Source organism: Rhamphochromis longiceps, linkage group LG7 (assembly GCF_057381845.1).
Source record: "Rhamphochromis longiceps isolate RC_006_pf linkage group LG7, R_longiceps_female_GT1.1, whole genome shotgun sequence".
NCBI classification, from domain to species: Eukaryota; Metazoa; Chordata; class Actinopteri; order Cichliformes; family Cichlidae; genus Rhamphochromis; species Rhamphochromis longiceps.
In genome coordinates this window covers 49,435,620-49,462,811 of record NC_140563.1, presented here as the reverse complement: position 1 = coordinate 49,462,811, position 27,192 = coordinate 49,435,620, and the positions used below count along the sequence as shown (strand labels likewise).

General features: G+C 41.5%; 2 protein-coding genes across 9 annotated transcripts in view; one reads left to right on the top strand and one right to left on the bottom strand.

Moving 5' to 3' along the window:
• Positions 1-1,101: 1,101 nt before the first annotated feature.
• LOC146666183 (cyclin-dependent kinases regulatory subunit 2) lies at positions 1,102-3,284 on the top strand. Its single transcript, XM_085414055.1, has 3 exons — positions 1,102-1,235; positions 2,720-2,847; positions 3,208-3,284. The coding sequence occupies exons 1-3, from the start codon at positions 1,177-1,179 to the stop codon at positions 3,252-3,254; spliced, it is 234 nt and encodes a 77-aa protein (XP_085270181.1). The 5' UTR covers positions 1,102-1,176; the 3' UTR covers positions 3,255-3,284.
• Positions 1,722-27,192, bottom strand: part of sema4d (sema domain, immunoglobulin domain (Ig), transmembrane domain (TM) and short cytoplasmic domain, (semaphorin) 4D) — a 44,955-nt gene continuing 19,484 nt past the window's right edge. For 4 of the 8 annotated variants that reach the window (XM_085414049.1, XM_085414046.1, XM_085414047.1 and 1 more), the window contains 14 exons: positions 17,238-17,371; positions 14,839-14,984; positions 14,678-14,740; positions 14,291-14,389; positions 14,094-14,187; positions 13,821-13,937; positions 12,136-12,287; positions 11,253-11,443; positions 10,955-11,111; positions 10,606-10,828; positions 10,275-10,387; positions 9,955-10,127; positions 9,757-9,803; positions 7,859-9,342 (listed from right to left, as the gene is read on the bottom strand). In XM_085414049.1, coding sequence (XP_085270175.1) covers positions 8,327-9,342; positions 9,757-9,803; positions 9,955-10,127; positions 10,275-10,387; positions 10,606-10,828; positions 10,955-11,111; positions 11,253-11,443; positions 12,136-12,287; positions 13,821-13,937; positions 14,094-14,187; positions 14,291-14,389; positions 14,678-14,740; positions 14,839-14,984; positions 17,238-17,334 — 2,688 coding nt within the window. In that variant the 5' untranslated portion in view covers positions 17,335-17,371 and the 3' untranslated portion in view covers positions 7,859-8,326. Of the gene's footprint in view, positions 4,659-5,703; positions 5,796-5,929; positions 6,143-6,971; positions 7,194-7,858; positions 9,343-9,756; positions 9,804-9,954; positions 10,128-10,274; positions 10,388-10,605; positions 10,829-10,954; positions 11,112-11,252; positions 11,444-12,135; positions 12,288-13,820; positions 13,938-14,093; positions 14,188-14,290; positions 14,390-14,677; positions 14,741-14,838; positions 14,985-17,237; positions 17,372-27,192 lie in introns of those variants that run through there. The other 4 variants (XM_085414052.1, XM_085414053.1, XM_085414054.1 and 1 more) reach the window with 4 other exon arrangements.

Here is a 27,192-nt window from a genome sequence, read left to right as displayed (position 1 = left end):
GTTTGCCTCTTTTTTCCCGCTGGCTTCTGCAGCTGCAGGTTTCATAACTCTCTGTTTACATCTCTAATTAAGTCTCACATGTGTCAGCTTTCTTTTAATAGATACGAAATTATGGATATATACTGTTAAATGATCAGAATTGTAATATTTCTGACTGAGGCAAAACTTTCCAGATTCCAATCAAATTGAATCGGATCCTGTATCGAATCAAAATGATTCTACAAATCAGTGACGATGCAGCCGTACTCAGCTTCCTAAGCATTTTCCCTTTCCAGTTCACAATCAGTCCCACCCCTAGGTCAAAAATATGTATAGGACAATTGGCCTAATCTAATATTTTGTATGAACCTGTCCAGCTGTCCAGTGATTAAACGACAAGTAGATGGAGGCAGGACTTCACAGCAGGGGCATACTCCATAATGTGCTGTGCATTCTCATATGTATATTATATATATTGCTCACTTATTGTATTTACCAACATCAAGGAGTTATGAGCAAAGAAAGGCCACACCATAGTGCATGTTTAAATAGGGAAAGTTTATTGATCAAAATGTATTACGCAGATACGCATTACATTTTTTTCAGCCCCCCAATCGAGAAAACAAAACCAATTACATGTTCAAAGCAACGGAACGGTGGCCCAATATCAGAGAGAACTCCACTCTTGAGTGAGCAGTGATAATTGAGCAGTCCGTTTTATTTTGCAGATTCAAGCTGCTCTTCAAAATTTTCACCACCAGATGTCACCGGAGAGGACTGTGTTGAAAAGCTTCGAGTAATGAACCGTTTTTCAATACAAGCTTCAGTGCTTCGGAAAGCTTCATTTGGCCATCACTAATTTTAACCATCCTCATCAGGAATAACACAGTAGTGTATTTTAGTGTTGTGATGCATATTTAAACAGGTGAGATATATTGTGTTTCTATTTTGTGTGAAGATGAACAACTACTGCAAAAGAGGGCTGAAAACAACTTAAGACACTCACCTGTACTTTGATGACGGCTCGAGAACTACGATAAAGAGGGAAATTCTGGTCACATGACAGAAGTCGTCCAATCAATACCTTTGAGCAATCTGCACGGAATGAGCTACAGGTGGGCACTTGTTGTTATTCTACAACCCCAGTTTCTCGTAAAACTTTTCTAATAATTAACCTGATTTTTTTTTTCTGTAAATATGTCTCGGAACCAGATCTACTATTCCAACAGGTACAGTGACGACCATTACGAGTACAGGTGAGCATTATTGGTTCGCATGTTTAACTTTAGTAACGTCAACTAAAGATTAGCAACAAAGAGAAGACGTCTTCAGTGGATATTTTCTACCAAAAATTAAACGTAGACAACCGACACGAGGTGGTTTCAAAGTTTAAGCTTTGTCATGCTAGTTTTGCATGATAGTGCGATTTAAAAAAATAAATATATATATATATCCCTCCGGCTATCCTGGGCCCTTTTTGTGCCACTTTCATGTTTTAAATGCATGCCATTTCCACTGTGTTCAGTGGAATATAACCAAATTTGCCAAAGGATAGTTTTTTTTCTGTCAATTTTAATATTTCAGTGTGAATTTCTTAAATCAGCCTAAAATGGCTGAGCAGCAAAAATCCCCACACCTCAAACCCTGGGGAATGAATGAATATATATATATATATATATATATATATATATATATATATATATATAAAATTTTTTTTTTTTTTTTTTTTTTTTTTGGTGGAGGTGTAATAGTAGAATAATAATCCCATTGAATGTTGCCGTTCAATGGGAACACCACCATTACGGTGACAAACTTTTAGTGGCTGTAAAGTGAAAGTCTGACCGCCAGGTGTCGCCAGAACAGCTCCAGTGCTCCTTGAAAGGAAGCGACCACCCTGAGTTAGTTCACATTTTCAGTATTGCTTCAGTTAATTTCCAGTATGAATTTTCTCGTTTCTTCTTTTTTTTGGGGGGGGGGGTTAAAGTTTTTAGCTTTTAATCAATTTCATTGCTAGTTTTAGGCTTTTAAATTTTTTATGAAATGTATTTGTCAAGGGGGAAGATTTTGGAAGTTCATAATGGGTATAACAATACAAATACAAGAAGTCAGTCGGATTATAGTCACTGAAACATCTGAGGTTTAAATGAGCAGAGCTTTGTCATCTTGGTATGTTGGCAAATGTGACCATTTTTTATATTAAGATTTTTGAAAGCAAGTTAATATCTTTGCCACCCCCATCACAGTAGATACGTTTAAGACCCCTCAGGCCAACTTTGTATTGATTTGCACTGCTTGACCTGTCCCTGCAAAGGAATACATGGACTCAAGGCACGCCTGCAAGATCCTCTGCACAGCATAGCAAGCCACTCAATGGCTTAAATATAGCGGTTTCCTTTAATTTGGCACCTGTGTATCGATCTGTATGTGTTTTTTTTTCTGTAGACAATTCACATATGACTTTCGGCTGCATTTTACTTTTTAAGTCGTGATGAAACATTTGTTCCTGGAGACTCCTGTATAGCAGGAACTCCCTAAGAGACTTTGAGTATGTTGTCTACATATCTGTCTCTGGACAGTTTTTATCAACATAACATCACAACTGCAAGATCCAGTTGACACTTTGCATGGTTGTAGTTTAAATCATATCTCAGATAACTGGTGTCGTCCAACAGGATAGTTGCATCAAACCTTACAAGATATTTACACTCCACTATTAACAATCGTTTGTTCTCATCACTAGACATGTTGTTCTGCCTCGGGAGATGACTAAATATATCCCAAAATCCCACCTGATGTCTGAAGACGAGTGGAGACAGCTGGGAGTGCAACAGTCCCAGGGATGGATCCACTATATGATACATGAACCAGGTAATCTGCATGTAATATGTTATTGGCTTGCTTTTGAGCTGCTGAAATGTTGGCAACCTGGACTTGGCTGCAAATCCATTATGTTCTTAAAAGCTCTTGTAAGTTGGAGTTGATTTTTGATGCTATTCGTGCACTGTTATGTCTGGATGACTAGTAAAGCAAAAGTAATGGTTTTCTCCCAGTTCATTTAAATGCAGGCCCAGATGCCGAGATGCATCACCAGAATGGCTGCAGAGTCGTAGGACTTTGGCTGTAACTACAGTGTAGCACATCATTCTGGTAATAGGCCTTTAAAACACACAATGATCAGGCCTCAGGTCACTAACCTGTTTGTATATTTGTCTGCTATTGTTCTCCTAGAGCCACACATCCTTCTGTTCAGAAGACCTCTACCTCCGAAGCAATGACACAAGACCCCACCCTCGCACTACTGGAAGAGTCCTCCTGTGATCTTTTATTTAAGATTATTAAGTGTATACTGTCTGGCTGCTCACTGCAGCATGTGAATTTCTCAGCTTTTTGATGTAATCCCTCTGATTTGTTTGCCTTTTTTTGTTTTTTTTTTTGCGGAGAAAGGAGGAAGAAATCTTCTTTGACTTCAAACCGAATTTATAAATTAATTAGAGATGGTCAAATCTGGTGTCAGTCTCTCTGTGTGTTCAGTTACATTTGTTTAATTGTCATGCTCTGACCTTTACAGTAATAAACAACCTGCTAACCACCTCCTGTTTTTGGGTTATGTTCCTGTAAGTGGTCACAAGAGGGTGGTGTGGCTCCACTAAACACCACCATGAAACCAGTGTTGTGCTGAAATACAGAAATGTGCCTCATACATTAAAAGAAACTTAACGGAGAACCAAATTAAAAACAATTTAAGATAAACTGCTGTAAGTCTACAAATCTGAGGCACAAGTGTCAAAATAGCTTACCGGTAAAACTTTTTTTTTTTTAAAATTAGATTTCAGTAAAGGCATTAACTATACATGATTTTCAAAGAAAATTCTTGATTATATTTACCATCTGTTCACATGTAATTTAAACACTAGAATGTGTTAAACTTGAAGGCATCATGACGTAAGCGACAGCATTTAAACAGTTTATTTCTGCTACAGCGTCAAATATGTAGTCACAGTTTTAATGTGAAGAAAATAACAGATGAAAAGCAGTGAGTGTGACAAAAGTTTCCATACTTGGGCTGAACTGCATTTCTTTTAAGATAAATTTTGCATTTTGATGGCATGTTGTTAAAAGAGAGCTACAGGCCCGATTCCTGCCATCAAATCCTACGAATTGGGTTTTGGGCTCGATGATTAAAGACATTTTCACTCAAGATTATACAAATTCCAAGTAGCTATGATGGACTTGACAGAAGCTTCTGAAGCCAGCGAAGGTGCAAACATCTTAAAATGAATCTCACAATAAACATTTGACATGTTCCATCGCTTTAAAAATGCGAAACATTCCTTACAAGCACTGCTCTCAGGACGTTTGACAGAAATGTATTTTTGGTACAAAGGCAGCCCACGTGTTCTCAGATTGATGAGCTTCATCTCCTTGCAGAGTTTGGTCGGAGACTCCCACATTATCACTGCATATAGGTGACCCCAACCCCCCCAACTGCCCTCACCCCTGCAGGAGGCAGATTGTAAATGTGTTGCTTCATGGTCCCCCAAACTCCTAAGAAGTGGCATTGTTGTTTTTTTTGACAGTTTCAGTGTCAAAGGTGTGGTCCACCTGGATGGAGGACCATGTTCGCAACCAGATTCAGCCAAGTCAACTCTTCACAGAGCTCTGTGGTCATCACAGCTTTCCTAAAGCGGGAAAAAACACAGCTGTACTACGCAAGCAGTGCGATTTAATTACACAAGAGAAATGCTGGGAGTAGTACTGATGCATTTCAACAACTGCACATGCAGATGGGGAAATAATTGTTTGATCCCCTGCTCACGTCCAACGAAGGTAACAGTCTAAGTTTTATAGTAGTATAATTTTAATGGAGGCAGACTATTAACCAAAAACCCAGAAAAGACACATATATAATGTAAAAGAAGTATTTGATCCCCAAGCAAATCATGACTTATTACTTGCCTCCATTAAAATTAAACTGCCATAAAAATATGACACTTTCATTTATTTGTAAATGAGCAAACTTACAAATTAAGCAAGAGATCAAATAATTATTTCCCCCATTTTAAAGCCACGAGAAAAGTACTGAGTCATTGACTTTAAAATTCTGTAATAACCAATGCACTGCTTTTAATCAGCTTAAGTATCTGGCGATACTTAAGTTAACCCATTCGTGACCTACAGGTATTGTTTTCTCTCTAGGAAGACAGACTGATATTAGTTAGATATTAGTCAAAAATGTCCAGTAAATTCAGCAACATCAAGAAATTTAGGAAATTTAGTTAAATGTCACAAGACTCACACGTGCCTGTATTGAAGGAGGAATCTCATTAGCAGCTTCTCTAAAAGGAACATAAGCTTTTAGTTACTCATGCAATTTACAAAATATGGTTAAAAGAACATGCGATTCGTACAACACCGTTAGATACATGACGTTAAAGGCATTTAAAGCTGTAGTCAGGTTAATGATTGGTGTATTTAAACAAGTGCACTTCAAAGCTTCAAAGCCCTTAAATCAGACCCTCATTTCGTTTGAACTAGCTCTTTCTTCGCATCCCTCGTTTCGTGTTATTGCTGCTATAAAAACCTGGACTTTGCACTTCTCCAGTACTCTTGACGAAAACAGCCTGGCAGCCTAAAGCTGAACATGCAGAGCAGGTTAAAACCGACGCACGTGACACAAACACAATCCAGGCGACTGACCGGAGAAGACAGCACACTCAGACCTACCCAGGCCTTTTCCCATCTCTTTAGCAGTTGCTCGTGCTCTGCGAGCGCACCTCTCCACTGGCTCAAATCTCGGGTTGGAATGTTCTCTTCATCTGTCGAACAACAACACGCTTTATGGAAATAAACCAGTGCAATTATCCATCTCTGCCAATGGAAACAGCCAGTCCAGAACACTCCCAATTCCATTCTGCATGCAGGACTATAGTCAATATTTTCCACCTGATACCTCCAATAGAGAGCCGGAGGTCAACTTCAGACACGTCATTTCCTGTGCTGGCCTCAGCAACACAGTTATACCGTGCGTCCTTGATCAGCGGCCCCTCTTGGAGCCAGCTGCTCACTAAAACCTCCCTCTGACCAAGCGGCCGACGGTACTCCTTTATGGGGGTGTCCAGACTGTGCCCGTTTACTAGCCAGTGAATGTGGACATCACTGGGACCTGTGGGACAGAATTGATGTTGACCTCTGATGTTTAAGGCACCACTGAGACATGCATGAAATACTTGCCTTTGGTTGGTCCACCTGTGGTCATCAATCAGTGAGCATGCATGCTGCCTGATCTCAGGTCTGATAGGCAAACATTTTCTAATTAGTATGTATCTGTCCTCTCTATGGAGCCCTTATCTTTTGAAAATACAACGGATGATGATAGTTTAAAAAAAAAGAAAGAAAGAAAAACAAACAAGGGTTGCAAACGTTTTACATTTTTATTTTGCCTCCCTACCAAGAACCACAGCCCCATTACGTCACCTAGTTTTATGTACATTGTCAAATTGTATTTTTTCCCCATATATACAAATATATTTACATTTGTTTACAGGCACAAAAATGATCTGGATAAAGAAAAGTGAACCCACTAAACTTTGTTTTGAGGAAAGATTCTTAATATCCTGGATAAGGAGGATCTGTCCGTCCGTCAGAGTGTGGTCACTGGACCCGATCACTGAGTTTTCCAGCTTAATGAATCCCAGCTTAATCTTTTTAAACATTCACGTTTGCTTTGTTTTTTTAATGAAATACTCTTAAAAATGGAGGTCAATCGTTCCCACAAACAGAAAAAAAAAGCAGGGAGGATCACTTGTTACACACAAACAGGAACTCTGACATGCTCGCACTCACTCCCAGTTAGCTGATGTTTGCCAACATGCGAGATGCAGGAGAGGAGAGTGAATGTGCGAGAGTGATGGGTTAAAAAGCGAAAGGAAGAAATTTCTGAAGGATTTAGATTCTGGGGTGTGAGCTCAGCCTACGTCACATGCACCACTCACCCAGGGCAAGGCAGAAGAGAAGGAAGGCCTCCTGCGCGTGAACCCCCCAGGCTTGGTCCTTCAGCAGGGGAGGCAATAGTCTCACTTCGGCCTCCCGAGCCTCCGCGTTATGGGGCTTCGTGGAGGAGGGAGAAGAGGAATGGGGAAAGGAGGAAGGGAGTGCAGAGGGAGTGCTACCTCCAGAAGAGGACAGGGAAGATGAAGTGGCGACAGGAGAGGAGGCTGTGAGAGGGAGTGACGGAAGAAAAAGTACTGAGGAAAAAACAAGAAATTCAAACAGGGGCTGGCATGCAAACAGACAAAGGGATGACGAATGAATGGCCTAAAAAGTTCAAATCAGCTGCAATAAATTAAAAAAAAAAAAAAAAAAAAGTAAAAACAACAAGGATGAAGATCACAACTAGTTAGACAAAATGTTACCACAGATGTGACTCATTATAAATAATAATTCTCTGAAAATTGTCTAAAACTGAAGGCTTTGTAAAATTACAATTAAAAAAATAACTTCTGATGTTGCCCCCCTTTTTTGTTAATCATGTCACACTGTACATTTTTACATTATTAACAGACCACATATGGAAAGATCTCCGACAAGGGTTAATACACAGGACGACCAGAGTTGTATCTGTGTGGGGAATGTCGATTTCACAGGAAGGAAAATAATAATAATACTAATAAAACACGAGAGTCTGCACGCAGGAAACACAGTGGTACAAACAGTTTGATTCCTTCTCTTACTGCCAGTTCACTGGGAGAGATTAACGCCCACATGCTCCGGGTGGTGACGCTGTGCTAACCTAGGCTACAATATACTGAGCAACTCTTCCCTGAGAAATCAATGTAATACTGAAGCATTCACTGTGTAATGAAGTATTCACTGCTTTAAAAAAAAAAAAAAAAAAAAAAAAAAAAAAGTAAAGAGATGCAAATGCTTCAAATGCCCCCCCCCCTCCCCCTCAGGCTGTATAGAAATGTGACTGCACTTTGGAAAGCATCACAGTAACTTACCAATTTGGTAAACAATGTTTCCAATTTGGAATGTTTAAAAAGAAAATTGACAAAAATTCAAAAAAAGTAATAGCTTTTCTTGCTGGGCTAAGCTGAAGGAGCTGCAGCTTCCTTGAATACAGTTGTTTTTTTGCTTCTTTTTTTTTGCTTCACCATCACCCTTAGCCCTAAAATCAAACAGCGGGAGTTAAAACTCTACAACCGAGCGGGAATGCCCGATCTGGGCCTCGGGATTCTCATGCCTTACAAAAATGTTGTGCCCTGGACAGAAGCTGCAAATGCAGAAAAAGCGCGGCCCCCTGCGCTCTCTGTGCCGAGAGGAGGGATCAAGTCTCTTGTGGCTAGCGTTAAGCTTCTGCATCTGCATCTGCATACTGAATGTCCTGAGATCCACAGTCCACATCAAAAGGTTTCTCCTTGGAGGGGCTTTCCTCTCCGAAACTGAGAGAGGGGACGCGACCGTTCCCGCACTCCGGCTCAGTTTCGTACCCCGTGTCACGGAGTGCCCGGAGGTTTTGAGTGGTTTGGCTGCCGTTCTGGGTCGGCTGCTCGGCCATGTTAATTTTCTCGATCGCAGAGGTTTCTATTAAACCTGCCTCACAGGCCCTGTACTCGGTCTGATGGGCGCTCTTGTGGCTGCCAAGTAGAGTGGCCCGCAGCCTCAAGCAGGGAGCTGGAAGGTACTGCATGTAGCAGTTGTACACCAGCGCAGCCATGAAGAGGAGGAAAAACAGGAGGAAGAGGAAGAGGAGGGCAGCGGTGTTGTTGTGCTGCAAATACTCTGCCGAGGGGTCCCGACTGTCAGGATGGGGGCCTTTGGAATTAGTGGGAAGAAGATTTACCTTTGGCTGGAGCTTGACTGTGCTGCTGGGGGGCGGGGTTAGTGACGCGTCGCTTTGGGGAGGGGAGGGTGGTAGGACTGTTGCTGCTGTGAAGCTGGGAGGGGCAAGGGCTGAAGTTAGTGCGGCTTTCTCCGTCTCTACTTTACCTTCAGCTGCACCCGTGGTAGCTGCATCGTGGCCACCAAGGGTGGTGGTGACGACATGCCCCGCCTGGTGCGGCGGTCTGGGCAGAAGATCCAGAGTCAGGGTGTATCCGGCCAGCAGGCGGCTGAAGTTCCTGCCAGCAGCGGGAGACCACTCCACGGACCAGCACTCATAGTACCCTTGGTCCTCTGGAGCCACGCTGTAAATGAGGAGCCCGTTTTCGGCTATGAGGTGGAAGCGAGAGGCCTCGGTGAGAACCGAGTCGTTAGATTTCCACATCACCTGGGCCAGGTTGGAATGTACCAGGCACGGCAGCTCGGCAGAGCTCCCCAGTTTCACCGCCACATGCCTGTAGTCCTTCCGAAACAGAACTGGCACTAAAAATAAGCAAACAAAAGAGACAATTGTGAGTTTTAGATACTGTCTGGTCTAATGGGGACAATTCCCAACACGAGGTACAAGTACCCACACACTGCAGTAGGCAAGAAGTGTAAATAAACTGGGTGGACCTGAACAGGTTTCAGCAGAAAAGTTAACAGTTAACTAAGAGTAATGGATAAGCTGTAAAAAAAACAGCAGCCAAAGGGAATTTGCAAATGATGAAAACCGATAAGTAACGACCAACAACAAAATGAATGTTTGACATGGCATGCAAAAGTTATGGCTGACTTACGGTCACAATCTCTTCATCTATGCATAACTTCATCTGAGTCACAGTTTAAATCACACAGCATTGTCCACTTTATAAAACTGAAGCCTGTATATGGGTGTGTGAGCATGTTGAGGCCTACCTGAAGGACACATGTTTGCATCACCTTTCATGCTCTGGATCAGCCCCCTGCAAGACATGCATTGTTTTTATGAGTCAAAAAATACACATGCACAGTGCAATAACTGCACAAAGACTGTAAAGCAGGTCAAGCTGGAGGACGAATCAGTGCACGTGTGTTTTTAGCTTTGTTTTAGTGGCATTAAGAGTGACAGATTACCTGAGTGTTTGGCTGGCAGTGTCAAAGATGTTGACACATGTGGCAGTCTTCGGGTGCCAGGCGCAGTAGGGGTCTCGTGCCAGGATGCAGTCCACACACGATGAATACCTGCCACAGAAAGCTGTAGGAGACTGGACTACACCCAGGTCTGACCCAGCATACAGGCACTGTGTCTGTGGAAACGCACATGAACCACAAAGTTAATCGCATATTTATCCAAGTGACTTATAAAAATGAGCCAACGTGATCCATATTTCACATTTTCTTGGTTTCGTTCTTTACTCATCTCCTAAAACTCATTGACAATAAAATAAATTGACCTCTGAGGACAGCAGCAGGTTTTTGATGGGTTCAGCGTTCTTCAGGAGCTGGATCTCCTCCACAATATGAACCTCATCTTCAACCAGCACCGACTTGTGCAGGACACCCTTATCTAGAAATGAGAATAATAAAAATGTCAGTTATTCTGCAAAGGTAATCGCAGGAAAACTGGACTCTTTAATACATTTATCTGCAAGTTTGTGGCGAGTCGTGGCTTTCTCACTGCACAGACATTCAAAGTTGACTGACTCAGATTTGCATATTTGCCTGATAAACTTCACAAGGAAGTGCTTGTAACGGCTTCATTTTCATTTCATCTTAACTGATCACCTGTTCCAGTGAAGATGACGTCATAAGTAATTTTGTCAAGTGCTTGGACCCTCTCCACGACAATCTGGGTGTAATTGATGTCTTTGGTGATGAGGCGGGGCCTGTTGTGGATGGGCAGGATGGGATCCTCCAGCAGGGGGTGGTCCTTAACAAACTGAAGGGTTTTGTCGGGCAAGTGGAGCGAGTTGTTCATGTTCTGCAGTCGCATCTGGTTGTTAATACACTGGTGTGGAAGACAAATAGCGATGATGTTAGTAATCAACTTCATATGACCAACGCATCCTCTTTTAATTAACATGATTACTATATTGAGTAGATCACATCTTGATTACTCATGGCATCTACTTACAGCTCCAGGACGTGGAGTAGGAGTAATGCCGTTGTACCGTACCCACTTTGTGTGGGACTGCTCCACCGTGGCCTTCTGCATGTACTTGCCCTTGGAGAAGACGTCTTCCACATCCTTGATCTCGTAGGCACACACGGCTGACAAACCCACGTTACCCCTAGGTGCATATGTCAGGAAGAGACAAGGAGAAGAGTGAAAATGAGGCAAGGGAGTGAGTTTCGAGTTCTGCATTAGGCTGGATGTGAATGCTGCTCTTTGCTTGCTTGTTTAACGCTCCCGACCCAAACCAATTCCAAACCTTGAAATCACTGACCACTGAGAGGTGAAGACTCCGTAGATGACCGTGTTTTTGCGGTCTGTCCCCTTCAGGATGAAAACGTCATGAACCACGTTGAAAACGAAGTTGAGCTCAGGCATGGAGCACACCAGCTTGGCTTTCAGAAAGGACGTCCACTTTTTCTGCAGAGTGCGCTGCCCTCCAAGGTCGCCCTGTCGTGACAATATTGGAGATATTTAGCAGTGAGGGATGAGAGGGCAGCTGGAGCAGAGAAAGAATTTCCACTTTTCCTAACATGCTAGAAACGCTGACCATATCCAGCTTAACAAGGAGCTCTGAGCATTGCGCCAAGTGGATTATGCACTTTCTTGCCCTACATTTTGCCTCTCAGGCAACATACAGGGATCCCTGACTGGGGGTGGAGGATTACGTGCAAATACATATATGTCTAAAAACTGTACATCCATTATTGCTTTTTTATTTGGTAACAGGAAACAAGACTAAAAAGAAAAGATGTAGTTACAGTTGCATTTACATTTTCAAAGTAGTAAAACTTGAAATGAATAGTACAAAAAGAACTATCCTGTTTGTTATACTACTAACTTTGAAACATTACAATACGCTGTTATGATGTATGTTGCAAGTTAAGTGCTTGCACTGGAACAGTGTTTTATATTGTCCACGTGCCATGGGTCTCTGCATGTGCATGCTCCAATTATGAGCTAAGGTTAAATTTTTAAAAAAAAAAAAGAGGCAAAGGGAACTGGAAGGAGGAAGAAAAAAAGGAGAAAAAAAGACTTGCACAAACATACATACGCAAACATGCAGGACACAGGAAATAGTGGCTAAAGATGGATGGATTGATAGCGCTGGTATGTGCAGATGGCGCACAACGTGTACTGACCTTACAGACACGCGCCACCCTGGGGATGAACAGCTTGCCAAAGAATTCGTATTCCACCGACACCTCGGTGAAGAAAAAGTAGATTTTGTCGTCCTCGCCATCTGCTCCATTTTCCCCTTCTCTGATCACGTCGGCGAAAACGAAACTGGGTTCTGGGAGGAAAGCAGAGAAAGGTATTGGTAAGAAAAAAAAAATCCTGGGAGGCCACCAGTGCTACCCCTCAACCTCCTAGTAAATTTTGTAAATTTTGAAAATACTAGGTCATTTTCAGCAAACCTGACCTCTGACGTTGAGGTCCAGGTCACTGAGATTTTAATTCATCCAAGATTTAGATACTAGATGCATCAATGCTATCAATTTCAAAATCCTATATCACTTTGTTCTCGAGTTCTGGATGGCATTTCCTCTGCCTCCAGAGGCAATTTTTAACCAGCAGCATATGTCCTTCAATGCACATCCATAAACAAATATCTGGGACTGCTTCCATTCGTGCAATATCTCTAAAATTAGAAATATCCTGTCTCAGAGTGACGCTGAAAACCTAGTTCAGGCATTAATTACTTTAAGGCCTCCTTTTAAAAGGGAGTTTTTCCTTCCCACTGTCACCAAAGTGCTTGCTCATAGGGGATCATATGATTGTTGAGGGTTTTTCTCTGTATGGATTATTGTAGTGCCTACCTGACAATATAAAGCACCTTGAGGCAACTGATTTTGTGATTTGGTGCAGTATAAATAAAACTGAATTGAACTGAGTTATCACATTCACAAACCTGGGTGTCCTGCCTGGCGGAGTGACGACAATACCCCATCAGCCTTTTACGGCCAAGGGGTAAAAACTTTAGACTGCTCCCTTATTTCCCAGGGGGTTGGCACAGTGGATGGATGTCCGATTCTGCGCAGGGTTTATGCCGCATAACCTCCCTGATGCAACCCTCCCACTTACTTGTGACCCCCTGAGACTGTGTCTCCTCCCAGAATCAAACTGGGATTTTTCACAAGTAGGGTGATATGGTACTGTAAAAAGTCTCACTGTATTCCTAAAGGTGGGATTAAGAGTCCTAAACTTTGATTAAATAAGTATGTGACACATTTAAATCTGGCACACAGGATGGAGATAATTTGGGGATCTCCCTCTGGTGACGTGTAATGCTGTGTTCATATCAGCAACAATATCATAAAAGAGCCAAGGCCAGCTGTGTCACTCGTCATCATCATCTTTGAGCGTGTGTGTGTGTGTGTGTGTGTGTGTGTGTGTGTGTGTGTGTGTGTGTGTGTGTGTGTGTGTGTTTGCGTGTTAACATGGGAGCATGACAGGTTGATACTTCACTGGTTTGAGGCCTACTCAGCTTTGATCTGTCACACAGTCACAAATTGGTAGCCGTGTAGTTAAAAGCACTGCTGTGTTTTCTACACGGCCTCTAATTAACAAGAGGAAGGAGGTTTTTTTTTTCTTGGTGTTGTAGTCGATGTATTTTGCCAACCAACAAAATACATATGTGAAAGTGATGCTGCAACAACAGGTCAATAAACTGCAGCAAAGAAGGGATTAGATCAATCCAGATCCATTAACATGAGTCAGTGGCACTCGGGGGACATTTCTACAAGATGTTTTCTCAACCTTCAAAACACATTTTTAAAAGCTATTCTCCCAACAGCCTGACAATCGTTTAGTTCATTCAACTCACCATTAAGCCATGATGTGGAGTACTCTGTCCTCAGCAGAGACTGGGTTGGGGAGTATCTGGATATAATCGGTTCACTGCCTAAGAAATTATAAGCTGTCCCCGAGTACAGCACTCCATCTGATAGGAAAACAGAGAATAAAACATCAGAAAATTATTTTCCTTCTCTAAAAAAAACAAAACAAAACAAAGGGGATTGTTATGAATTTCACTGCAGCCATAACCAAAATAAGCACTTTATGAAATGAGATGAGAGAAGAGCTGGCCTCAACTCACCAGCCATGACAGTAGTAAAGCTTTGCGAGGGGTCAAAGGAGCACTTCCCTCTGCCGTCCTCGGGTTTACCGTGAAGTGAGAAGTTGCCAAAGTACTGAAAGAGAAGATTACTTATGAGATGAGGCGGCGGTGTTAATAAGTGAGTTTAAACAGTGAAGTACGGCGTCTGGGTAAAGAGCGGTTGAAAATTAACCTACCAAGTAATCACACTGAGGCTGAAAGGCGTGTGTGCCGCAGACATACAGCCGCGTGTCATCTACTGCTTGGAGCACTCGAATGTAGTTTAGACACTCCCTCTGAAAGAAGAGGGAACAAAACAAAAGGAGAATTATGACCTTGTGGTTACAGTTCACCCGTCTAGAGTTAATGTTAGACATTTTCAAAATTAAATTACATAACTTCAGTTATTTAATTTTGTCTTTCAGAAATTTGTCTTTTTCTTTGTCATCAGAGTATACATTTTTGAACCGTCACCAAACCAGTGTTTTGGGAGGTCACACTGATCTTCGGTTGCCAAATTCTAATCAGACGGACAGAGCAGCATCCATGCATGCATCCCAGCATGTAAGAGCTGTTAAACTAACCTCTTTTGATTTTCCTTTCAGCGTGCACATATTCATAGATTTTTCTGTAACTGGCCACGGAACCTTAAACAAACAGGAATAAAGTAAAAAAATATTATAATCCAGATTATTTAAAACATCCCTCCACATGCATTACCATGAATCGTTTAAGATTTAACTACCTTCTTGTTTCTGACGCTCACATTCTTCTTGCTGAGCTCAAAGATGGCCTCCCTTGCTCCCACATACAGCGCATCCCTTTCTTCACTCAGCAGTAATGTGGAGTAGTTGAAGATGCCCGGCTCTGAAAACTCCATCAGATCTAAATCTAGCAGAAAAAAAAAAAATCATCATAAACCATTTTTTTACTCAATAACATCTGTATTTAACTGTAGTCAGAATTTAATTTACAGCTGATATGGCTGATATGTTGAAATGAGCATCTGTACAGTAGAACTAGCTGCTTTGAGATATGGACCCACGCGCAGGCAAATAAATATTAACCAAGCCACAACAGTTTCAGCTTTCACATTCAGTCACAAGGGACAAAGTGCTAATACCCACTGTACACTGCTCTGTTTAAATTAGTGACTAGTAGGTGAACACGGTCGAACATTAAGTAGCAGAAGAGCGAGACGTTTCTTTGAAGGTGGAGCTAAACGGAGATCAAATGGACTTTTACTCATCGTGGACCCAGACACACGACTTTAGGTACATTGTTGCTGGACATTATCATTCTCTAAAACTGTCAGCGTTGTGTTTATGGTGTTTCTGTGGCCAAAAACACTTAAAAACAGCTTAAAGTTTCACTGCAATAAGCTCCTTATTTTGATTCTTGGGCTCTACTACAGTAGCTTTGCATGACTCACAGTGCAAACTAATCTTCGTTCAGTTTAAACTGTATTAGTGGAGCCTTTCAGTTCATCAACTATCTGAAACAAGTCGCTTTAAGCTCCTCCTTCTTTAGGCCAATTTTCTTCTGATTGGCTGCCCAATTAGAACAGCATGTGGCTGGCACTGCTGTGCTCACAACCAGAACTGGTCATATTAAGCACAGATGAGATCCAAGAGAATAAAATCCTATGTGAAACCAAGCATTCATGAAGCAGTAAGTGAATAAAGCTCACTACATTTTTTACTTTATTTTATGATTCCCAAAATTTTAGAACTAGGCCAGGTCGCACACCCAGGCTTGTGTAGCTGTACTGAGCGAGGTTGTTTTCTCCCCGTCCTAATAGCTGAGAGGTTTGCTGGATGAGGACCTGGAACAAAACAGTGCGCTGTCTATTTGCAGTTTATGCATCAGAAGGTGTTCAATAAACCAAACGTTTCAGACCCGGTTTTGAGAGATACTCGAAACCGTGTGAAACTAAGGTGAAACTAAGATAACAAATACTGGAAACATTGGAAAGTCCGGTTGCTCTTTATTGCGTCATTGGCTGTTTTTGTGCACAGCTGTGCATTCTTTAGCCAGCTGAGTGAAACTAGGTTTGCAGGAATAATTGGGAATTATATGCATCCACACACACAGGAGAATAAGGCAACACACTTTAATACACTTTAAAGGGACTCAAGTGTACACATGTAAGCAGGAACATTAACCAATGACAGATAATGAGGCCAGCAGAACACTATTTTCTGTGCTGTAACCGACCAAGTTGCATCAGTTCAGTCAGCAACGACAAGTGAGGCTAACGAAAGGTTTTAAAAAGGATGAAAGGAAGGATCCATGGATGTATGTATGGGCATTCTAGCTGGAGATACTGGCAAGACAAGTCCCTTGTATCTTGAAAAAAGGCCAAAACAAAAAGGGAAGTCAAATTTTCTGTTACAGAGTCATCAGGACACATCAGCGTTTACAGTGTGGTCAAAAAGGCCCCAGACCACCTCGTAAGCAATTTTTGTGATCGCATTACAGTGCATCCCTACAGCTGCTTAGCACTTATAATCACATCTTAGAGTCACACCTTTGTGCATCTCTGGGTACTCTGCATTAACATTATATAAATGAAAACTCTCATTACACTTTGCGTTGTGATTGATGGGAAAACCTGGGGGGAAGAGTTTGTGTTTGGATGGTTGTGCCAGGTGCAAGTGGGCTCATGTTGCAGGTGCCAGGTCATAAACACTGCCACCATGAAAGCAAATACCCTCACTGACTGACTGAAACAGTGACTGTGACCCAGCGAATTGAGAAACATGGTTAAAGGGTGAGCCGCGCTTGTTCTCTTGCAGAGACAGAGTTACTTGAAGCTATTTCTGTAAACGGCAGCTTGCAAACAGCTTCTGCCTGACACACACACACACAAAAAGGGATCCAACTTGAGGGTCTGTGGTGAGGTTGTCTCAAGGTAAAATTAGGCGACAGGTGTTGACGTCTTTGCTTCACAGTAGATTGCTAAGTTATAACAGAGCTGTGATATATTAGAAAGTAATACAGAGAGTGGAGTTTGAGTTCACCAAGCACTGAAGTGAATGATCTTTATCACGTATTCGTGTTTCAGACTAACAAGCATTACATTCTTACATTCTCTGATTCTATCATAATAACCAGCCAGCGGCATGTTATTTCACGCCTTACCTTGATGTCTCCAGGAAGTGCGAGGCACACCGTGGGGCCCGTGTGTGGAAACCTCCAGGAGCAGCCCCAGAAACACCCCCAGCACGCCAAAGCCCATATTAGATTCTGATAACTTTGGAACTGTGAAGTTTCCTCTGCAGGGACACACAAAGACAGCGAGTAAAGCCACGCGCAAAAACCCGTTCTGACAAAGCATTTCATCACATGCCACAGACAGATCGTATCAAGCGGCACAGATGCTAAAAGGGAACAGGTGTCAACTCTAGTTCCCTCCCGCTAAGCTATCAGGGTTCATCCTCACACACAACACAAGCACACAAACAAATCAGAAATCAAAAATCAACTTTGACAAAATGATTCGATCACTTGTTGGCAAATAGTTGCAGCACTTGAAAGACTTTTTTGTGCGGTTAAATAAAGAAGAACAACAAATGTGAAGTTGAATGAGCTATCAGAGGAGTCAGTGAGGAGGAGACAGAATGAAGAGGCTGCACACGATCTAATATGACTTACAGTAACAGAAAAGTTTGTTGTTGTTGTTTTAAAAATAAGCACAAAACCACAGACACACACACCCTATCCGGAAGATTAAGGAAGAATGCAGTGTGTGATTTGGTGTGAATTACAGTTTGACATTTTCATTTGTTGTTGTGCGCAGACGGACGTGCCATCCTGCACCGCGTTATTGTTGAAGACTCAGACAGGTGTATCCGCTTGCCTCGGGCGATGATGATGATGATGATGAGGAGGATGACAATGACCAGACTGATGACAGCATTCCTGGCAGCTACCAGCTCTTATCAGATCCGGATGTTCTTTTCCATTTGTCAATTTGGAGATCGCTGTGATCAGTCTTCCTCCTAACAGCTCAGGCCTGCTGCTTTCACCTCAGGATGAGCCTGATAAAGCCTCCATTAAGCTGCTCTGTGTGCCATTTACGTAAATGTAAACGTTTCCAGGCCTGTCTCAGGTGGCTGACACTGTCACATGAAATAAACCCAAACAAATCATATTTTTGTGTGCAGCTCTGAGCTTTGAAAGTCACACATTGCCGCCGCTTCTCTTCCTTGAAATGCTGTGTCATGTTAGCATAACGAATAATACTCTGGTGTGTTCAGTCTTTTTGTTGGGATTCTTCCTTCAAATCTGAAATGGTTAATATCCTACAGTTCAACAAACCCACATTTCAAAGTTGGCAGTTTTAGGTCAGCAGCAAAGCTGGGGTAAAAAAGCAAAGCTTTAAAGCTTAAGTAAAATATTAAAATAAATCTCTAAATCTGTTCTCAATCCTGCTTGTAAAACACGCAGCGATTGCCAAATTTACTGCTCTGCAGGGGACAAAACGGAAAAAAAAAATGCAAGATTTGAGGTCAATATTATGACTGCCAACCAAACTCTTTCTGACATGAACGGAAGCTGGTTTACCTGATTTTATTTTATAAATATTAACACGGAAACAACATTACCTCTCAAAGTGATTAACGGACATAATGCAATTGCAAAGCTCAAGCACCGGAGCCCTGTTGGCGGATGGGCGCGTGCAACTCGCTGGTACCCTGCTTTGTCTCACTCATTTAACCCTTCTTTTACATAATTGGAGCAGACTGCTTACTGAGGCCTGCATTCCCTGTGTTATGTTCAACTAAAGCCAGTATTGTTGTAGTAAACAGGAAGCAGGTGGGTCAGGTGCTTTGCACAGTCGTCTCCTACGGAAGCGTATTGATCACAAAGCCGGTTTTTCTGGTTTGCACAACGGCACGATGAATGAAGTGGAAGCACCCATACAACAACGCAACAAACAAACCAAAACCAAAATAAAAAAAACGGGTGGAGTAGTCACGCATGGAATGCGATTAAGGGTTATCAGATGTCTCGTAAGATAAGGATTAAATTTCAGGTGAATACCCACAAGGCGCCACTTTGAGCAAAATGTGCATAAATGTTTTATTGGGTCGTTTGTCCTCATTTTAGACCTTTTAATTAAAATGATAGAACATCGTTTAAGCTCAAAGAACAGATAAATCACTGTCAACTACCTTTTAATGACCTACAAGCACCATTATGTCACATTCAACTCAAATATAGGTTAGTAATTAGTTATTCGGGGGAGGGGGTGATGCATCATACAGCAGCACATACAGCCAATCAATGGAGCCCACCCCCAGCTGCAGAAAAAGAGGCAGGATAATAACTGATTATTGATTTGGTTTTAAATGAGAACAAATGGCCCCAGAGGCCATGGCCCTCTTAATAATAGGTCCCCCCCCCCCTTTTTTTTCGGGGGGGGGGAAGGTTTCCACCAACCTAATCTGGCAAAGATGGAATTCCATCCCGGCTTCAGGCATAGCCATGGACTCCACTCTGCTAAAGAGGGGGTCAAATACACAAGGACCTATTGTTTACTGAAGATGAGAGTAGCCTCCACTCTACTCCCACTCCACCACCCCCATCACATCCACATCATCACTGCAGAGCAGCCAACAATGAACAGTGAGAGAGAGAGACATCACTTCTCCCTCTCATCCCGGTCTTCTACAGCCTTGCCAATGTCTAAATGCCAGGGCAGCTTACCCACGAGGAAAGCCCAGAGCCAAACTAGTGTTTTCAAAGATCACACAAGCTCAGGAGCTCTGGATGCATCCCATTAAGATAACACAAACTGCTGGATGAGCGCAGCTGAGACTGTCTATGTTCGACCAAAAAGGACGGACATAACAACAGTGTGAAAGGACGAGATAACAATGCTTAATCTGTGCTGAAGACCCCAGGCACGCTGAATTTTTGGTTTTTGTGCCTTTGAAAGATATCCTCTCATACCAAATTCCATAAATGAAAGCCTCCAAATACGTTTAATGCTCCATCTGTGCATTCCCGATGCCGCCCATCACTATTCCGAGTCAAAGGCAAAGTTTAAGCTTCAAAACCCTCTGAGAGTCAGTGTTACAGTAGCAGAAAGCGCATACTGGCAGCTACTCTCTCCTGCTTTGAGATTTAGAGGAGTGGCCATACTGGCCGGGGATATTTAAGACGGTTACCATGCTGGCAAGTCTCTTTGAGGCCTTTGTGTTCCCCTCTCAGCTCCTTTGGCTGGGCAGGGAGGTTGACACCTGCTTGGGGCCTTGGGGTTCCCAGCACTGTGCTGTTAAATGGGCACTAATATTGGCAGGCGGCCCACTGAGAACAGAGAGGCAGAAACAGAAGCTGAGCATATCTGCAGTGTGAACTTTGAATGTCTGAGCAAAAGTAAAAGGAGAAGAAATAACAAATTCAAGTCAGTTTAAATGAAAGTAAAACGTATGTTTGCACTTCTTTTAAAGGACCAAAGATGTGTAATCTTATTTAGCTGATTTATTCCGTTTCTTATTTTGCTTAACCCAATCACTTGAGGAAAACAAGCTGCAAGTTTTTGTTTTTTAATTTGTGTGTTTAAAGTGAACATTTTTAAAAACTGCAGTTCCTCAAAGAGCCACTCGAACACTGCTGCAGTAGTGAGTCAATCTCTATACACTCCAATGTTAAAGTAGTCAACATTTTTTGTCTGTAGAGCAACTTTTTGCATTGACAAAAAGTAATGCATGTAGACGTCCGCTATCAATGGGTATGTTAACAGAAGAAATTTTTTTTACTGCCATAGTTTTGTGAGTTACTCACTCAGTGATTGTGAGCGATAGATTCTGTTGTGATCCGTGTCTGAGGTGGAGCTGAGTCAGCAAAGACCCCGACTCATCCTTCGTGATCGATTTGGAAGAACAGGCTGACATCTAACTCTCTAATGAAACGGTAGGCCGACTTGTCACGTAGCCACACATGGCAGCTTTGCCACTTGCCGCTTCATTTCCAATGCAGAGAGTGCAGACAAGAGGCTCCGCATCCTGTGAGCAGAGAGTGGGGCAAAGATTCAGAGCACAGTCGAGGGTGACGTGAGGGAATTGGACATTCAGTGCCTGCCAACAGCTCCAACTCCTCACTTCTTTTTCCCCTCTTTGCTGGATCTATTTCCATGCACTCACCCATCATCAGCATCAATGCACAGAGATGCTCTTCTTCCTTTGCCGCAGGACGTCAAGAGCCTGCAACTCATTTTTTTCTGCTCCGTTTGATGCCATTACACCAATGTGCCTAACCACGCACAAAAACTGTGTAATGGGAAATGTGCTCTAAGTAGCTCATTTTGTGGGGAGAATGTCTTTTTTCAGGATTCAGTATAACGCCCCATCTCACAACAGTAAAGAATCCTTCCAATAATTTCCGGACCCAGAACACTTCTAGCACGGGCCAATCTCCAACTCCAATACTCAAAAAGCTGTGGACTCCAGTCCACAACTTTTCAAGTAATGCCACTAACAGACAGTGAAACAAACAGAACAAACCAATCACAAACCCTTCTTGGCAGACGTAATCAGCAGGACCATCTGTACAGTATCCACCCAGCTGTGGGAATAATGATAACGCAGCACTAAGAGTGCATGATAACGAGGCAGCTTTGCACAGGGCTTGCTAATAGACCTGCCCTATCATTTTATGTCATCTAGCAACAATGGGATGATCGTAGAAGAGAAGTTATTGTGCATTGTTGTGAGGATGACCTCATTAAAGCAATGGGTGATGTCTTCAACAAGTCACAGTTCTCACAATTTGCATTCCAATCTTTCGTCATTTTTTAGATTAAACCGCATCGGTGACCTATTAGCTCACCACACATTATCCTTCACATATTATTGCACATGAAATGACTAATGTGACCTTGACTTTAAGCTTGAGCGAAGAACCATTAAATTATCACTGCGTGCAAGTTTGATTAAAGTCTGATCAATACTGCAGGAGAAGTAGTGAGTCTTTCAACCTCTTTTTTTGGTTCCAGCAAGAAAAATGTAAAAAATTGTTTCTCTTCTTCTCCTCTTTCAAAACCATCTGGTTTTCTTTATGGCCGAGGTATTTCTTAATAACTTCAGCTGTATGTTGTCGTGCTATTGTGAAACATATTTGTATTTAAAAAAAAAAAAAAAAAAATAAGCCAGAGGTCTTGTATTTGAAACAAAATACAGAGACCACAGAGGATGACACACTGATGGGGACAGACGTCTGCTTCAATGTCATTTACAGATTAAAAGGAGTTTAGCAATAGATGTGGCAGAAACACGAGCTTGCTCACATGCACACATGATAATGCCATCCGTAGGCATTAAATTGCTCCTATTAAACCTGACAGGGACCGTGGGGCCCATCTTAAAATACTGCCAGCTGTATCTGAGTTTTGGGTTGCGTGAGCTTCGCAGGCTGATGAACCGATTTTGACATTCTGAGATGGCCAAGGCTTTACAGACACGCTACTGGCTCCAGCTGACTATTACGCTTCGATCAGATGATCAAAGATATATTCTGTCCCCTGTTTTATGTTTTCCCCACACTAATGGGAGTCATCTTAAAAGACTACAGCACTGATTCAGCATTACAGGGCTATAACAATCTTATTAAAGATGCTTTCCTTGTAAAACATCTCGCGCTTTAAATATATGGACTGTTTTTTACTGAATTTATATATGGACATTTAAACTAAATAAACTAGAGTTTATTTACTCTGGTGCAAATCGGTTGATGAGCTTGTTAACTTGCATCTTTTTTCCCTGAACTGGTTTCCACGTGAACCAAAATGAGTCACTACCAATCACGTGAAAGCATTCAGTCTGCTTATTGGCCATATTGGCCAGCTAAATCTGCAGCCAACACCATGTACTCGTGTCACATCAAGATTAGATCAAGGCTGAACTGCTCTGGAGTTTGTTTGGAAACAAAGATGACCTCCAAAGGGTATCGGTTGTTTTGGTCTACTGAGTGCAATTATCAAGGTCAAATCAAAGGGTAAAAAACAAATCAAGGTAACAGTTAATACAGGTTTGCACTTGTTTGTTTACTCGGGTCTGAATCAGTTGAGGAGTTTGTAAAGTTGTACCTTTTCCCTGTGATATGGTTTCTTTTCACACAGAGAAAAATTTCCAAGCGAACCAAAAGGTGTCACTATGAATTACATGAGTACATCCAATCCATTAACTGGCCAGATGTGTCTGGGGCGGCAGCAACAGAAGTACAATTAATACACAAAGACGGCGTTCTGGGCTACTGGAAAACATGGAGAATGTCCATTATTTCACAGCTAGTTGCTAGCCTATAATGACCTTTGCACACCTACTCTTTTCTATTAATTTGAAAAGTTGAAATAACAATTCACGTAATGTCAGGATCTCCATTTTAATTATGCTCCATTTGTAATGTGGTTTCATGTTTGTGGGCTTTCATGAACATTTCCTGATTCCATTTTTATTTTTTATTCAGGGAACTAAGGTGTGTGATTCCAATTAACTGAAACAGAACTCCTGTAATTTGTCACATTGTATCCGGTCGTTAAGTCTGACGTCACTAGCCGTGTCTGGGCCTAAACTCCGCTGCAGGTCCATATATCAAACGATCACTATGGCATTACTGAGAGTTGAAAAACTGTCTAAAGTCTTTCATCTTTAATAAAATGATCAGCGTTCTGCTCTACCAGGTGTAACAATTGAGTTTAACATCCAGGCATCCATGAAAACGGAATTTATGACATTTAACGGAGTTAGAAGTTAGCAGGAAGTTAGCTCGCTAGCTTCTATCTAAATACAATATAGCATGTCCTGACTGCGGGGTTTCGGAAACAAATTAAAACGTACAGCTCTGCTATCACTTCCAACATAAATGAAAACAGAAAACTAAACAGCAGTGACGTTTGTAGGGTTACTGAAGTTGGGCTAGCTGGTATATAATGATGCGCTACGTGACCGCTAGCGACACAGCTATGTTAGCATAATATAAACAAGCTAACTTTTTTTACACTCAATAAAAGTTAACGTGAGTGTTCTCGTGGTCAGGAACAAATGTAATCGCATGGCAGGATGCTGTAAAAGGACCAAACTTCAGCCAGGAGAACAACTGAGATAATCCATCCACAATACGAGGTTAGTCATTCATATACTGCTGCATGGGCTGGGCTGTAGTTACATCCTAAGGTTTTAAAAACTGAGCTTAAATAAATGATTAGTGGTAATAAAAGCCGAGGGAGGTCAGCAGTGATCACTGACTGTTTTAGAAGTTTTTGGAGATTAAATAGAAGAAAATACATAACATTAAACATGTTAACAACACAAAAGCCATATTAAACGCAGACTACTTTAGACCCGGAAGTAGGGCTGCTCAATTAATCGAATTTTAATCACGATTACGATCTGGGCTTTCAACGATCATTAAAAATGACTGAGCCGATTATTAGCCCCTCCCTCATGCTTTACTCTCGCGCTGCTCCATGTGGCAAATCAAGCGCACTGCTCTGCATTTCGAACACGCGTCACAACAATTAAGAGGACCCGAGGGAAGCTCGGAAAGCTAAGCAGAAGTTATTTGGAGAGAAGTGGACTGCCGTTGGTTGAAAAGAGAGGTAAAAAAAAAACAAACTTAAGTGGTGTGGAAACATTATGGCTGCAAAGTTTACATTTTTCATTTATTTCTTATATTGCAAACATTTGCACTGTTATCAGTATTTGCACACTATTTTATATTATTTTTTAAAGTCATTATTCAATACATTGTTATTGTTAAACCTTTAAAGCCGGTCAGAGCAGCATGCTCGTTTTGTGTAACTATTTTTAAATCCCTGTAGAACCTGAACGCTAAGCTAGCACAATAAATATTTTTCCATATGAAACCGGAGGAGTTGTACTTACATCTTATGCCATCAGCTTGTCCTCGGTCACGGTTTCCTTCCACATATAGCTTTGCAAAAATTGCATAAAAAGCGCTTGCAGGAACAAAAACATAATATTCCAGAAACACGCTTTGCCGATCCGATCAGCTGTTCTTAACACTTCCCACATTGAAAAAGACCAACGTGAACTATCGCAAGTGACGTCATTTTTGCGGAAAATGTAGTTTTTTACTTGTAGGCCTTAGAACTCGAATTGCACTGCTGGAAATAGTTTATTTTGATGCACATTCTTTGCAAATTTGCATCATAGGATTTGCATCATAGGATTTCTTGCAACTTTTTTGTATTTAAAGTTTTGAGGGATAAACCTCTTAAATTTCTCCAAGTAGAAATATATGTAAAAACAAAAACGATTTTCAATTTTTTTTGTAGTTTATTGCACTTTTTTGCAATTAATGTAGTTACTATGGACTTAATGCATACACATTTTTAAAATATGGGCTATAACAGTTGTATTGATGTATAGCAACTTGAAATGCTCCCACAAATGGCACTACAGCATGTAAAAAAATAATATAAGCTCTGGCGGACGAAATAAATATCGTCAAATAATCGTGATCTCAATTTCAGTGAAAATAATCGTGATTATCATTTTTGCCATAATCGAGCAGCCCTACCCGGAAGTAGGATTCGTCACGTCATCACTGAACAACCGGATTAAGTTAATATGAGTGATCCTTTATGTTTATAGTTATTACTCAAAGTTAACCCAGCTGTTGTAGCTCACTCCTATAAGCTTGCCTTATTTTTCTGAATTAATTAAACTTTATTAATTTAGTGTATCCAGTAGAGCAGGGCGATATGGCCAAAAATATTTATCACGATATATATTTGAAAATTTGCGATAACGATATAACCGACGATATAATTGATGCGAGACAAAATACAACTCCACAACATTACTAGCGCAAAAAGACAACCTTCCATTTATTTTCACTTAAACAAGAAGCTGGTTTTTATGTACATTAAAGCTTTATAAAAATGTAACAGTGCAAATGCAAATTCCTTGCTGAAAGTTTAACCAAAAGGCATTTCCAGTAGAAATGGGCTGACATATCCTGAGCATAACCATGTATAATATCCACTGAAGTTAAAAATAGGTGCTTTGCAACATTAAACTGCAGTGTGCAGTATGCATTTTTCGGACCGTAAGGTGCACGGGATTATAAGGCACATTAAGCGAAACAAAGCAGTCAGATAAATCAAACTTTATTAAACTCATTCTTCTTGCTTCCTCCACTTCTGTACCATTGTTTCATTAATGTTGAATTCTCTGGCAGCTGCTCTATTCCCATGTTGTTGCAGTATATTAATGACTAACCTCGTATTGTGGATGGATTATCTCAGTTGTTCTCCTGACTGAAGTTTGGTCCGTTTACAGCATCCTGCCATGCGATTGCATTTGTCTCTAACCATGAAGAACCTTCACGTTAACTTTTATAAGTGGAAAAGTGTTAGTGTTCGTCCTCCAGCTTCACTGTTTACGTTATGCTAACATAGCTGTGTCGCTAGCGATCACGTAGCACATCATTATATACCAGCTAGCCCAACTTCAGTAACCCTACAAACGTCACTGCTGTTTAGTTTCCTGTCTTCATTTATGTTGGAAGTGATAGCAGAGCTGTACGTTTGATTTTTTTCAGAAATCTCTCAGTCAGAACATGCAATATCATGCTTAGGTAACTAGCGAAACTAGCGAGCTAACTTCCGCTAGCTTCCTGCTAACTTCTAACTCCGTTAAATGTAATAACTTTTGTTTTCATGGATGCCTGGAAGTTAAACTTTATAGTTACACCTGGTAAAGCAGCAATGCTGATCGTTTTATTAAAGATGAAAGAATTTAGACAGTTTTTAACTCTAAGTGACGCTGCAGTGTTGTTTGACCTGAAGCATACGGAGTTTAGGACCCAGATTACTCCCAGATTTAAGAGCATCTTAGTCCGACAAATATGACAATAACAACGGCCGCTTGCATGTTCTGCAAAAAAAATGTGCTTTGTCGTGTATCTGACGGACAAACACCAAACCAGTTCCACATCACGGAAGTTGCACCATTTTTACAAACCAATTCTGGTTCATCTGTTTCACTCAACAATCGGCCATGTGCGTATGAAAACAAAGGCACTGCGCATGCGCGTTTTACTCCCATTCTATCGCGATATTTCA